At 43.1% G+C, this 14,076-nt stretch overlaps 1 protein-coding gene across 1 annotated transcript in view; it reads left to right on the top strand.

The window, feature by feature from the left end:
- The first annotated feature begins 3,067 nt into the window (after positions 1-3,067).
- The window catches only part of STX18 (syntaxin 18), a 110,060-nt gene continuing 99,051 nt past the window's right edge, over positions 3,068-14,076 (top strand). The window contains exon 1 of the mRNA XM_065913902.1: positions 3,068-3,321. Coding sequence (XP_065769974.1) covers positions 3,154-3,321 — 168 coding nt within the window. The 5' untranslated portion in view covers positions 3,068-3,153. The remainder of the gene's footprint in view (positions 3,322-14,076) is intronic.

Raw genomic sequence — 14,076 nt, 5'->3', positions numbered from 1 at the left:
CTCACTAGGGTGGTAGGGCAATGAAACCAACATCTTTATAAAGGATGAAACAACGACAAAGCCTCAGTGGCTGACAGCAAGTCTACTTTCTCACTCACAGCACAGTTCTGTCGGGACTTGGGTATCTGGATTGGCCAGATTACCCTCTTTTTGGCAGAGGCTGCATTTAATGACTTTTATGAGAGTCCCAAATGATTCTAAGCTGCCTTCATCTATCCTCATTGTATGGAGGGTGCTGTTACAGGGAACTATTGATTATATTCAAGAATTTCAGTATGCCTCACTGTTTTTCAAGAGAAGAGAGCCTAGTCTAATGAATGAAGCATTGTTACAAATGAAACATAATTTAGGTACCATTTCACATTCAGCAGTTTGTAATACACTTGCACTATGCTTCTGTTCTTCCTTTTTATCAACATCTCCTCTTGGCTTTAGGAGGTTTTGAATAGTTATTAAGTCCATGGTCAACTGAAGTGACCTTGCTCTTTGAGGTTAGAGGAGTAAAATAAGATAATAAAAATGCAACATCTTTCATCCCATGGCCTGTGGGATACAAAAGATCTTTGTAACTTTTCTAGGAATTTGATGTGCTTGTGGTCACTTGTGGCTTTAGAGTCTGATGTTTTGAGCTCACTTGGGTCTCATCTCCATAATCTCCTTTGCTCTTTGCAGATACGGACAAAAAACTTAGACTTTTCTCTGGAACTTTTAACCAAAAAACCCGACCCCAACACACTACTCACTGAAGGCTTGTAGATCGGCCCCCTCCCACTCAAAAACCCTATGCAATGGGCTACTCTCTCCTCTCCTGGCCCTTGCCTGGGTTCTGGTTCCTCGCTCTTACTCTTAATTCAATCCCGTTCATTTTCTTATGCAGGGTGCTTTAACTCTTCTTTGCTTCTACTCTGTCTGCCCCAGGCTTACCTTCACAGAAGCCAGAGACTCAATGTCTCGATAAAACAAGGGGCCGTTTCTGCGAGACGGAATCATTGGTAGAGATTTTGTAATTTCTTTCTCAATTTCTCTCCCTTACTCTGTTGGCAGAAGAAAGCCATATGAAAATTTATTTTCATCATACAGGAGGGCTGCAGTGGCTACAGTTTGGATTTCAAATACTATTTTCCCTCTTCCTTTCAGGTACGTATGAACTTTCTTGACATCTATGTGTGATAAACTTATTTAACACAGAGGGCCTTAAACTTTTGGTCTCAGCAATCCTTCACACTCTTAAAAAATTACTAAGGGCTCAAAAACTACTTGTGTCGATGTGGCTTTTAGCTATAGATACCTACCATATTAGAAATGAAAACAAAACTTTCAAATATTCATTCAGTTAAAAACAAAGAATGCATACATCTTAACACAAGTGACTTTTTTTTTTTTGTGAAACATATTACCGAAACAACTTAGTGAGAATTGTTTTAGATTTTTGCAAATCTCCTTTAAAGTTTGACTTAATAGAATACAGCTGTTCTGCACAGTGTTTTGTAACATCACAAGCCACACAGCCTCTAGGAAACCTAATTGTGCACAGTTCATGCAAGAATAAGAACTAAAAGACAAATAATGTCTTGGTATGAAAATAATTTTTATTTTGCCTATCACTATAACAACCACATTTTAATACATATTCTAGTTGCACATCCTCTCAAAAAGAAAACAAATGATGAAACCAAAGAGACCTTGAATTAAATCTGAACCTTGAGCCAAACTGTAGAAAGAACTCATTGGCTAAAGTGCAGTCAACTTAAAAAAGCATACATGAGGATGAACAGAAACCAGCCAAACTCTTCCATATTTGTCTCCAACTCATAAATTCCTACTCATTCTTCAAATCTGCTTTCTCTATAGAGTGATGCCTTCTCTATAGAGCTTTCCCCACTGTAATTAGTAACAAGAATGATAGAAATAATATTATCATTAATAAAGGTAACTAACTGTCATTGGTCTCAAGGAGTCAGTTCAGTCGCTCAGTCCTGTCCGACTCTTTGCGACTCCATGAACTGCAGCATGCCAGGCCTCCCTGTTGATCACCAACTCCCAGAGTTTACTCAAACTCATGTCCATTGAGTTGGTGATGCCATCCAACCATCTCATCCTCTGTCGTCCCCTTCTCCTCTCACCTTCAATCTTTCCCAGCATCAGGGTCTTTTCCAATGAGTCAGCTCTTCGCATCTGGTGGCCAAAGTGGAGTTTCAGCTTCAGCATCAGTCCTTCCAATTAACATTCAGGACTGATTTCCTTTAGGATGGACTGGTTGGATCTCCTTGCAGTCCAAGGGACTCTGAAGAGTCTTCTCCAACACCACAGTTCAAAAGTATCAATTCTTCAGCGCTCAGCTTTCTTTATTGTCCAGCTCTCACATCCATACATGACCACTGGAAAAACCATAGCCTTGACTAGACGGACCTTTGTTGGCAAAGTAATGTCTCTGCTTTTTAATATGCTGTCTAGGTTGGTCATAACTTTTCTTCCAAGGAGTTAGCACCTTTTTATTTCAAGCAATGCCAAAACACTGCACGTGTTATCTCGCTTAACTTTCACACGAACACTGAGGAAGGTGCTGGCTTCACTTTACGGATCAGGTGGGTGAAGACTGGAAAAGAAAGGCCTCTAGTTCTGTGCCCTGCACATCTGATCTGCCCTACCACTTACTGCACCCAGATGGTCACCATCCATGTGCTTCGGTCCCGCACAAGGTGGGTCGATGAGGTCTGGGTCAGGCTGGGTCGCCTCTTGTCCCACGGCAACCCGCGCGGGCGGGCTCAGGCAATGCCCGGAGCCACGAGAAAGGATCCAGCTTCCCGATCCCTTAGTTCCCGGGGCCTACACGCCGCAAGCGGGCTCGGGGAGCTCGGGATTCTGGGGCCTTTCCTCGCGCAGCCAAGCCCGCCGAGGTTTGCCGGGAGGAAAAAGTGGCGCTGGTATGAGCGTCGCCGAGGGAACCGGTCCACGCCCGCGGCAGGAGGCCGGAACCTTTCTCCTCTCTCCGCGGCAGCCCAGCGCGAGGCGGAACTGTTTTTCTCGCATCGCTGTTGTCGGGCGGAGGGGTGCGGACACCGGAACGGTCCTCCAGCCGCCGGGTCGTCGCGCCGCGGTCGCCGGCTGCTGACGTGGACCGGCCTGGTGGGGCAAGAGTGGGTGCGGGTCGCCATGGCGGTGGACATCACACTGCTGTTCAGGGCCAGCGTCAAGACCGTGAAGACGCGCAACAAAGCACTGGGAGTGGCCGTGGGCGGCGGGGTGGAGGGCAGCCGCGACGAGCTGTTTCGCCGGAGCCCCAGGCCCAAGGGCGACTTCTCCAGCCGAGCGCGCGAAGTGGTGAGCTGGTTGCTATGGAAACGGCGGGCTGGAGAGCGGGGGGGGCGCGGACCCCAAACCGCACTGTCTGTGTCCGGTAGAGCAGTGTGTCAAAGAAGAGCCTGGGGAAGGTGGTATGAAGAGGGGAGCGGGAGAGTTGGTCCCGGAGAGCTGACGGCTGTCTTGGGAAACGAAGAGTCTTGGGTCTTCCCTGGTGCTCAGACGGTAAAGCGTCTGCCTTCAATGAGGAAGGACCCAGGCTCGATCCCAGGGTTGGGAAGATCCCCTGGCGAAAGGAAAATGGCAACCCACTCCAGTACTCTTGCCTGGAAAATTCCATGGACGGAGGAGCGAGCCTGGTAGGCTACAGTCCATGGACTCATAAAGAGCGAAATTCACTTCACTTTAGGTCGAAGAATGGGGACGCATGTTGGGAACTCGGAACTCTGTCAAGTTCATGGGCTGCTTCGTGAGGTAGTGATTTCGCTGTCACTCTGCAGACCTGAACGCCGGCGAGGCTTCCCCCATAGTCCTCTGCTTTCCTGTCGCAGCACTGACCGCGGTGTATTACTTCTTTGGTTTAGTCGTTTCATCACCTTCCCCTTCCTTGCCCCGCCTCGAGATCGCGTTCAACTGATCTCTCACTTCCCCTTGCTTCTCGCAGTAGATCAGGACTCAGGCTAGGAACCGGCTAGTTTTTAGGGTGATCTTTCACAAGCATGCTCTATTCCAGTCATCTAAATTCCTTTCTGTTTCCTGAACACAGCCGACTTTCGTTCAGGAGAGCCGTGACCTCCTCCTTAAGGGCAGGAATAGTGTTGACTTCACCGCAGAATCCCCAAAGCCTGACTCCTAACATTGCTTAGTAAATGTTTGTTGAAGGAATCAATGAACAAATGGTTGTCTGTCTTGCCCGCTACACTGGAAACTCTGTAGGGGGAGAGAGAGAGTTTGCCAGGTTCACTTTTGTATCCTTGCCACCAAGGATGGATCTAGTTTTTGTGGAGCTTGAAGCTTATACAGTTCTGTCTGTCCTCTTTAAGAAATAAAAATCCAAAATCACAATAAAAGATTCAGAGCTTTGTGAGGTTCACGGGACGGGACGGGCCGGGCCCTGAGGCTTAAACTTCATGGTAAATCCACTTCTGTTTGATACACAGTGCATGCAGTGTCTGGTGCTTTGTAGACAGTCACGTTTTTCAATGAATATATGTATACATGAATTAGGGAGTAGCAGTGTGCAAAGGATATTCAAGCCTTGGAAGGAAAGTTGTTTCAGATGTATATATTCAGTCCATCAGAAAGCATCTATTAAGTGCCTACTTTCTGACCACCATTGTGTTAGAATAATGTGATTTAAAAGGAATGGTGGGCAGACATATTACCAAAAGAAATGTCACAAAGCCTTGTAGATGTCATGTGGGACACAAAGGAGAGTGTGTTCAGTTAAACCTCAGGGCCAAGAGAGGCTTTACTGAGGAGATGATGCCTGAAGCAAATCTTGTAGGGAGAGTTGTTGGTTCCAATGCAGACAGGATGGAGAAGGGCCTCTGAGGCTAAGAGAACAGTGTGCACAAAGGTGTGAAACTAGGTAACGTTATGCTCAACTTATTTATACTCAGTATGTGTCTACTGGTTGAATTACAGATTAGTAATGGCATTTCAGTTTCTGGGAGGAGGAATTTTTCTTAGCTGAACAACTCCAAACAGTGATAATTATGTCTCTTGGCAATGTGAGCTTGACTCATTTGGACAGTGGGATTAATGGGGATCTTGGGAGTAGAAACTGGGTCTTAAATTTAGAAGAACTGGATTCCAGTCTGCTACTTAGAAGTGGGTGACTCGAGCAAGTCCTGTTTCCTGTGTCTCACATCCCCTTTCTATAAAATGGGCATGATAATACCCTACTTAACTGGTAAGCTAATTATTAGGATCTTATGAGACCTTGTACATATCGTAAAGAGCTATAATGATTATTATTGATCCTCTTCACCCCCTACCCTGATTCCAGGTAGGCCATTTAGACGTATTTTCATCAGTGTCATGAAACTTTATTCCTTACACCACTTACCTCTCTTGTACTTTCATTCTTTCTTGCAAAGGGAAACCAAGTCAATTCATAAAGCAATCTGAAAATCTTGTGCAGGTGCTAATAGCATCACTAGAGGAGACAGCAGCTTTCCTCTGTCGAGGTGAAACTATCCACGATCGCAAATGTGTGGCAAGTGGGCAGCTCTTCCTCTCTCTCCCCTCTCTGGGACCGTGAAAGCTGGTGTTAATTTCCCAGTAGATCCCTATTGCTCAGAATCCTGTGCAACACTGCCCCAGGCAGCTATTATCAGTTGTTGGATCTGATATTCAAGTTGAAATTTACTGACATCCTATCTAATATATATTAATAGTAAAAATAGAATATGTATGCCTAAAGCAGAACCATGGACTTTTTTTCCTTTTAGTACTTAAAGGGACCTGAAGTTCGTGTTGTTCAGGCTTCTCATTTTGTAGATGGGCAAACTAATATTCAGGTAAGTAAAATGCCTTGCCTTGCCTAGGGTAATAATTAATGAGGTCAAAGGGCAGAGTCAGAGGAAGAAGCCAGGTCCTTTGACCCCAGTTGAATGTTGTTTATTTCCCATCCCACGCATACATTTCCACTCTTAATTTTAAACCAAAAATTCCTTAGTTGAGTTTATTCTTCCTGAATTAATACTGAATTCATAACTGGATACTGAATAAGATTTGGAGAAGAAAGACCTGAATTTGAACGCCTCTTATTTACTGCAAGACCTTGGGAAAGTTATTTAACCACAATTTCCTCACTTCTAAAATAGAGCGAGTCATAGCAACTTGATAAGGTGGTTATGCATGTGAAATGAGAAAATGTGTGCAAGTGCTTGCATGAGTGTGAATTGTTCTGGTTGCAAGTAAGGGTAACCTCTTGTAAACTACCTGGAGGAGGAAATGGCAACCCACTCCAGTACTCTTGCCTGGAAAATCCCATGGACAGAGGAGCCTGGTGGGCTACAGTCCATGGGGTTTCAAAGAGTCAGACATGATTGAGCAACTGAGCACCCAGCACTGTGTAAACTAACCTGAGGAAAATAGGAATGTTTTGGCTCATATACCTGGGAAACACAGGAAGGAGCTTCTTTCTTTAGCTCTTACCCATAAAAGTCCAGTAAAGGGCTCTAGTTGGTTCTGCCTGGGTCCTGAGCCCTTGTTAGGAAGTCATTCAGTCGTGTCTGACTGTGACCCCATGGACTGCAGGCCAGCAGACTTCTCTGTCCATGGGATTCTTCAAGCAAGAATACTAGAGTAGGTTGCCATTCCCTTCTCCAGGGGATTTTGCCGAGCCAGGGATTGAACCCAGGTCTCCTGCATCACAGGCAGATTCTTTAGCATCTGAGCCATCAGGGAGCCCTCCTTATGGCTTGGCCAATAGATGGGTTGAATGCTGTTATGGCTGCCCCACCAGAATCTTGGAAAGGGGAGTGCTGTGTCTAAAAATCAGGGAGTAAGGGATACTGGGCAGGCAAAACCAACGCAGATGTTCTTTCTAGTCCCTAGCACAGTGTCTGACCTGCTTTCACGTTACCTGCCTGGTTGTCAGCTCCGTGGGGAAGAAAAAAACTAGAATTGTGGGAGTTTGTATTGACAGGCTTCATGTGGGAATGTATCTGGAGGTGCCTCTTAGGGGGCAGCTCTTTCATTCTCTTATTTATAAAAGTTACAGAGGCCAGGGGAAGCAACATGCAGTAAACCAAGACGCCTCTAAGCAGCCAAACTGAGTGTGCATGAACAGCGGGAGCCAGCCTACGGGACGTCAGGAGACCTGTGTCCTGGCCCACGTTCAGCCACGAGGGGCAGACCACCTAGTCTTTCTGTGGCTCAGTGTCCACCTTGGTAAAACTGACAGCTTAGGCTATGATTGTAGCAGTTTCTTATAAAGCAGAGTTAACTGTATTTACACCTAAGATAAACAGTGACTCTGAGTATTTGTTGGGAATTCTGTTCTCAGATTAGGCATGCAGGTGAGTTTTTCTTTATTATACATTGCATTTGTGAAAGCTAATGCATTTTTTATTTTTTATTTTTATCTTGAGTTCCTGACTTCAAATCAGACTTTTTACAGCAGCCCAAAGGCAAATGGTCTGTTCCCTGCTCCCGTCCCGAGCGCCCTTCCTCTCACTCTGTTCCAGCTGCTCTGGCCTCCTTGCTCTCCTCACACGCTCCAGGCACATCCCCACCTCATGACCTTTGTGCGTGTTCCCTTGACCTGGAGCAGTTCTCTCCTTGGTGCCACGCGGTTTGGTCTTTAGGCCTCTGCTCATGTGTTGCCTCAGTGACCCCCTCCTCCACTGCCCTGAGTGAAGTAGCATCCTTTTTCTCTTTACTCGGCTTTATTCCTGTTATCTAACATACTATGTATCCATTGACCTGTTTATCCACTGGAACATATACTTCATGAAAACAAAGACTCCTTAGGTTTTAGAGCAGTGCAGGATAGGTTCTCAGTAAGTGTTTCTTGAATTAATGAATGAATGTTATTTATTGTGTCACTTTGCTTTGAATTTTGGAGCTGGTTGATCTCTGTCTAAGGCTCCTTCCAATTCCAGAAAATGTGTGAGCCTGACATGACTCCTTAATATTATATAGCATGTATGTACACTTAGGGGCTTCCCTGGTGGCTCAGATGGTAAAGAATCTGCCTGCAATGCAGGAGACTCGGGTTCTGTCTCTGGGTTGGGAAGGTGCCCTGAAGGAGGAAATGGCAACCCACTCCAGTATTCTTACCTGGGAAGTACCGTGGACAGAGAAGCCTGGTGGGCCGCAGTCCGTGGGGTTGCAGAGTCGGCTATGACTGACTGGCAGGCACGCACGTACACTTAATCCAGGGTCTGGAGTAAACATTGAATAAATCGTGGCTTTTATTATTAAGATTTAGTTCCTGCCTGAGGGAGTTTATAGTCAAATGGAGAAGCGGACACGTACATACCACAACAATTCAAGTAGAAGTGACAACTGTAACACTCAACATTGACACCCCAGGTCCTTCTCCGTTTTCTTCTGAGATGTAGAGTAGACTTTGTGTGCCAGTCTTTGGAGCTGTAAGTGAAGCTGGGAACAGGATTATTATCCAGAGTAGCTGGAAGTAGACTTTATTCAAGGATTGAGTATAGCCCTTCTTAAACAGAGTGTCAGTTGAGGAGAGCATGGTTCAAAGAAGCAGTATCAGGCAGCAGGTCTACGGTCAGTGAGAAGCTGGACACGAATAGATCAGGAGACAAGTATAGATTTAGGAGGCAGGCTCCAAACAACATAGTCTGTTAGATCATATAGACTTTTAACAACTTAATGCAGAATTCCTTTGCAACTGATATAAAGAGCTGTTTTGTCTGAGGCTGTGATGAGAGGGCTAGGAACAGCGAAGTTAATGAGTCAGCCTGCCTCTCCACCATTCCCCCTTCTCCTTGAGGATCCCCTTTGGACCCACCTGTAGGGCTCAGAGAGACAAATCTCACTGTGTTAATGTTCTTCAGGGCCTCTCTTAACTTCATGATGCTGTGTTTTTACAGATCTTAATAACCAAGTGTATACTGTAAACGGAAATCAGTGTTAGAGACTTTTCCTGATATAAATAGTGAGCCCTTGGTGGGGACTGCATTTATGAATTTTTCCAGGGCTTATGAAGACTGTAGTTTTTGCAATTACACTTATTCAGTACTAATTGGTTTATTCCATCTCCTGTAATCTTTAGACTCCTGATACGTGTCAGTCATTGTGAGGATATTAAAAAATTATGAGAACTAGCCCTGGCTTTTAGAAAATACAGATGAAGGGTAACTAAAGCTCCTTGAGGCAGAATCAGTGGAAAAACGAACTGGACTTTGAAGGACAAGAACCGTCCTACTAGGCAAAGAAGGGGGTTAACTCGCCTTCCTGGCAGAGGGGGGACTGTGAGCGAGGGCACTGGTGTTTAGGAGCAGGGTGACTAGGGGAGCGGGGGCAGTGTGCGGCTGGAGCCCTTTCCTGGAGGGGCCTAGGAGAGGGCCCGGGAGGCAGGAGGAGAGGCCGGTGTTGGATTAGGTTAGAGCAGAGGTCAGCCAGCTTTGGGCCACAGGCCACATCCAGCCGCAGCCAGTTTTTATAAATGAGGTTTCAGTGGAATGCGATCATATTCATTTTAGGCTATGGATGCTTTTGTGCTGTAGTGACAGATAGAATGTTGGCCAGACCTTGGGCAACAGCATCGTCAGCAGTGCTGAGGAATTTGGGCTTATGCTCTAAACTATATTTTAAGATGATCAGCAATATTGCAGATGGGTTTGGAGTGTTAACACAACTGACATAGAAAAGCTCATTAGGAGGCTATTGCCGTGATCCAGGTGAGAGCTGATGAGCTAGTGGATAGAGTAATGACCAGATGAAGGAGATATCTAGGAAGTAGATCTTTTAAAAATGTAGCAGTTGGTGGGGTTAGAAAGAAGAAGTAGAACAATTCCCAGCTTTCTAGTTGGAAAGTTTCATGGTAATAGATACCACGTTTTCTTCAAAGTTAGAGTAGGATGCCAGTTACTCATAGCTTTGCTTTCTCAGTTCTAAACACTGGAGAATAGATCCACGGAGCCCAGTAGACATTGAAGTTTTATTGAGACAACAGTGAAAGCGTTAGTCGCTCACTCATGTCCGACTCTTTGTGACCCCGTGGACTGTAGCCCACCAGGCTCCTCTGTCCATGGAATTCTCCAGGCAAGAGTACTGGAGTGGGCTGCCATTCCCTTCTCCAGGGGATCTTTCCAACCGAGGTTTGAACCCAGGTCCCCTGTTGCAGGCAGATTCTTTACCACTGAGCCACCAGGGAAGGCCATTGAAACAACAGGTGGTGGGTGACTCCCCAGTGGCACTGCTTCTTGGGAAAGCTGGATTGGAGAGCATAGCTGGAACCCAGTGGGGTCCTCTGGTTGTGTCATACTTAGAACTTGGAGAGGGTTGAATCTTTAAAATAGACACCTAGTACATGTGCCCAGCCATTACCTCACAAATCCAGCGAACACTGGGCTGTGCCTCATTATGGCGGCAGACACAAGGCAAGTCCACGGCCCCAGACTGTAGATGGGGCTATTCAGCAGGGCCCATTAGGGGCTTCCCTTGTGGCTCAGCTGGTAAAGAATCCACCTGCAATGCGGGAGACCTGGGTTCGATCTCTGGGTTGGGAAGATCCCCTGGAGAAGGGAAAGGCTACCCTCTCCAGTATTCTGGCCTGGAAAATTTCATGGACTGTATAGTCCATGGGGTCACAAAGAGTCGGACGCGACTGAGCGACTTTTACTTTTAGACTCCAGGTTCTTATACAGACTTGTTCCCAACTGTGCTTTCTTTATTCTTGAAAGAAATTCATCTTTGTGGTAATGATTGTATCACTTCTGTATTCTACAAACATATTGTAGAAGTTTGATTCTCGGGGTAGTTGTCAGTTAACTTTCTTCTTTATTCCAAGAGAAATCTGGAAAGGTCAGAGTTCCCTCTTTTCTCAGTTCGTCATTGGCAGATAAACAGTTCAGTGTATCACCTACTAGGATAGGGCTGCCCAAACAGGTCCTCTCAGGGTGACCTTTGGAATGAATTCTTCCTTCCAGAGTCTGATTCTGTCTTGCAGACTTGAGAACCAGATTTGTCAGCATACCAAGGACAGAACCATTTTCAGGGCAGGTATCAACTGAGCTCACATCAGCTTGTGTACAAGACAGAATACCAGATTGTTCATTTACTTTGAGTGCTATAACTAATACTCAGAAGGATCCAAATTTTGGAAAGTCAATTATTTTTGAGCTTCTGTAGGTCCAGGACTCTGTTGAGGGCTTTACATACCTGATCTCAATTAATTTTTCTCTATTTAGAGGGATAGAAGTATAATATCATTAATTGATTTTATAATATTGATTGTATTATGATTAACATGATTCTGGAATTCATACGAACTTGGTGTTTGAGGTTTCTTGTTACATGAAAATCTTTTTGGGCTCCCTCTGGTGGGCAAAGTATCAGTGACGTTTACAGTGGTTAATTATGTCTTGTGTTATGAAAAACTTACTGTGTTTTAAACATATTAACTTTAAAATTGATGTAAGAAGAGGCCCCTTCTGAACCCTCTAAAAGAAAGTGAATAAACCAGAGAAGTGAAACTATAATGTGTTGAATGAATTCATATAACTCAGATATGAAAATCTTGCCGCACGCTTGTAATTTTAAACTCAGTAGTACTTTTTTCTTCCAGACTTTCAGGTTCTCAGAGTCTATAAATACTAGAATCTGCCCTCTACTTGCCACAGTCTAACATACGCCTATTTGTCAAAACTTTCTTACAGAGCTCGTAAGCTATATTTAACCCAGAGAAGTGAGTCTTTTCATTTCATAATATTGTACACATTCCTGTTCACTTTTTTGGACACATGATGAGAAAATTCTGGTTAAAATCAACGTTTGTTTTTTATAGCCTAAGTAGAAATGACAGGTTGCTGCATATCTTGGCTGGGAGAAATTGAGAAAGGAATTAAAAAGCACAAGTTTTGAGTTATAAATACTTTCAGACTTTGCCAATAATTAATTATCAGATCTTGGAGAAGCCACCTAACCTCTATTTTTAGTTTTTTGTTTGCTTTTTTCCCCCCCCAACTTTACTTGTTTGTTTAATGAGGAACTTTCACTAGATTATCATTAAGGATCTTTCCATGATCAGTACTCTTCTTTCTGAAAGTCCCAGAATATATTTTTAAATGCTTTTACAATAGTAACTGCCCAGCACCTTGTGATATTCCCCCCTGACTTTCTGTGTACTTCGAATTTTTCACCTAGATAAAAAGAAAAAAAATTTGTTTTTCAGAGTTCTCATTTGGTACGTTTCCACAAATGTATTTGATTTAGTAGTGATTATGTACTCTTGTAATGGGTTTTATTAGTGGGGCATGTTTTTGAAGTTGACTGATTTTGAAATCTAACTATAAAAATAGTAAATGCTCATTGAACAAATAGAAAAGAAAGTGAAGTTCACATATACTACTTATGGCCAGAAATAACCACTATTTTAATTTTGGTATATATTTTTTTCAGGCATTTTTCTTATTTAAAAAAAAAACAACAGAATTTTTCTACAATGCTGTTTTCTAGCCCCACTCTCTCTGTTTTTTGTCTTATCTTGCCTTAATTTTTCTATGTCAATACATATTGTTCTTGCTGCCAATTGAGTTGGCTGCATAACCATTAAAAATAACACTATAGAATAAAAATCTCTTTCCTAAAAAAATAATTATATTCCATAACTTATTTACCTGAACCTCTGTTGAAAGCTATTTAGATGGCTTTTAGTTTATCACTATTTTAAACAAATAGTACATTTTTACCAAATTTGTTTCAAATTTATAAACTCTTAAGAGGAAAGGCAAAATGTATATCATTTCACTTGTTTTCTGTTTAATCTTTTCTCAAATATAAAGAATCGGATGCCCTAATATGATAAAAAGAAAATTATCCCTAATTTTGGGGGAGATGTTAAATATATTAGAACTTATTTCAGTGCTGGGCGTGGGGGGAATAGAAAAGGGGTAAGGGCAGGTAGGTGATAATGAGGAGCAGGCTAATCAGGACAACTCTGACATGGGGCCAGAGCCTTGAAGGGCAAGTCAAACTGCTAGGTGGTGAGCATGAGTGTGGTGCGTTTCTGCGACAGCAGGGACCCTGGATAACGGCCGGTTAGCTGCTGCTTGGCTGGCGGCGTGACACAAACTTGGGGAGGTGCCTTATGGCCTACAGACTACAGGACGCCTCCTGAGTTTTTATACAGAATAAATGTACAAAAGTCAGTGGCCATCCAAATCTAATGACCACTTAAAATCTAGTGAAGTCATTTATGGTAGTAACAAAAAGCACGTCTAGAAATAACCTTAATAAGCAATGTAAATGCCCCATTTGAAGAAAACTTCACAGTTTTGTAGAGAGAGAAAACTTGAATAAATAGAAACGCATACTGTGTATATGGAAGGGAGGAAGTGCTGTAAAGACAGCAGTTATTCCTAAATTTATCTGCAGATTTAGTGCAGTTTTAACCTAAATTCCAACAGAAAGTCTTTCTGAAATTTGTCTAGAAAGTTGTTTTGAAATTCACCTAGAAAAGAAGATGTCTGTAAATAGGTAATTAATTTTTGAGGAAGAGTGGAAGAGTATACATGTTGGGGTGGGTGTACTAGCCTTAGCAAATATTAAAACATTTTAAAGCCAAAACCGAATGTATACATATATAGGTCATATATGATTTATTTGTGTGTGATAAAAAGGTTCATTCAGTGACTTGGGGATAATTGGTTAGCACTTTGGAAAAAAGGTGTTTTTTTTTTTTAGGTCCGTATCTTTTATTATGCACACATTAAATTTCTAGGCGGACTGAAGATTTACTTGTAAAAGCCAAACTGAAGAAAATGAAAATTAACCTATCTTCTAAAAGTCTTTCTGAGTTTAAAAATTCATAGCTGGACTTGATAATGGCATTGATTTTGATGATGGCAGCTCTCACAAGACCTTTACACTGAGACACCATAGCATTGTTCCCAAGTATAAGAAATTATTAGGTAAATATGGCATACTGAAGTTTGTCATGGCATGAGAAGAAATGCTCATATTTAAAAGTTACTACCAAAACCACATACAATTAAAACTGTATATACCAAATCAAAAAACTCTAGGCATGGAAATATTGATTAGAAGAGAATATGCTAAAATGTTAAC

The sequence above is a fragment of the Muntiacus reevesi genome, chromosome 22 (assembly GCF_963930625.1).
Source record: "Muntiacus reevesi chromosome 22, mMunRee1.1, whole genome shotgun sequence".
NCBI lineage: Eukaryota > Metazoa > Chordata > Mammalia > Artiodactyla > Cervidae > Muntiacus > Muntiacus reevesi.
Note: the sequence above shows the minus strand (reverse complement) of the source record. Positions and strands in the feature narration are given on the sequence as shown.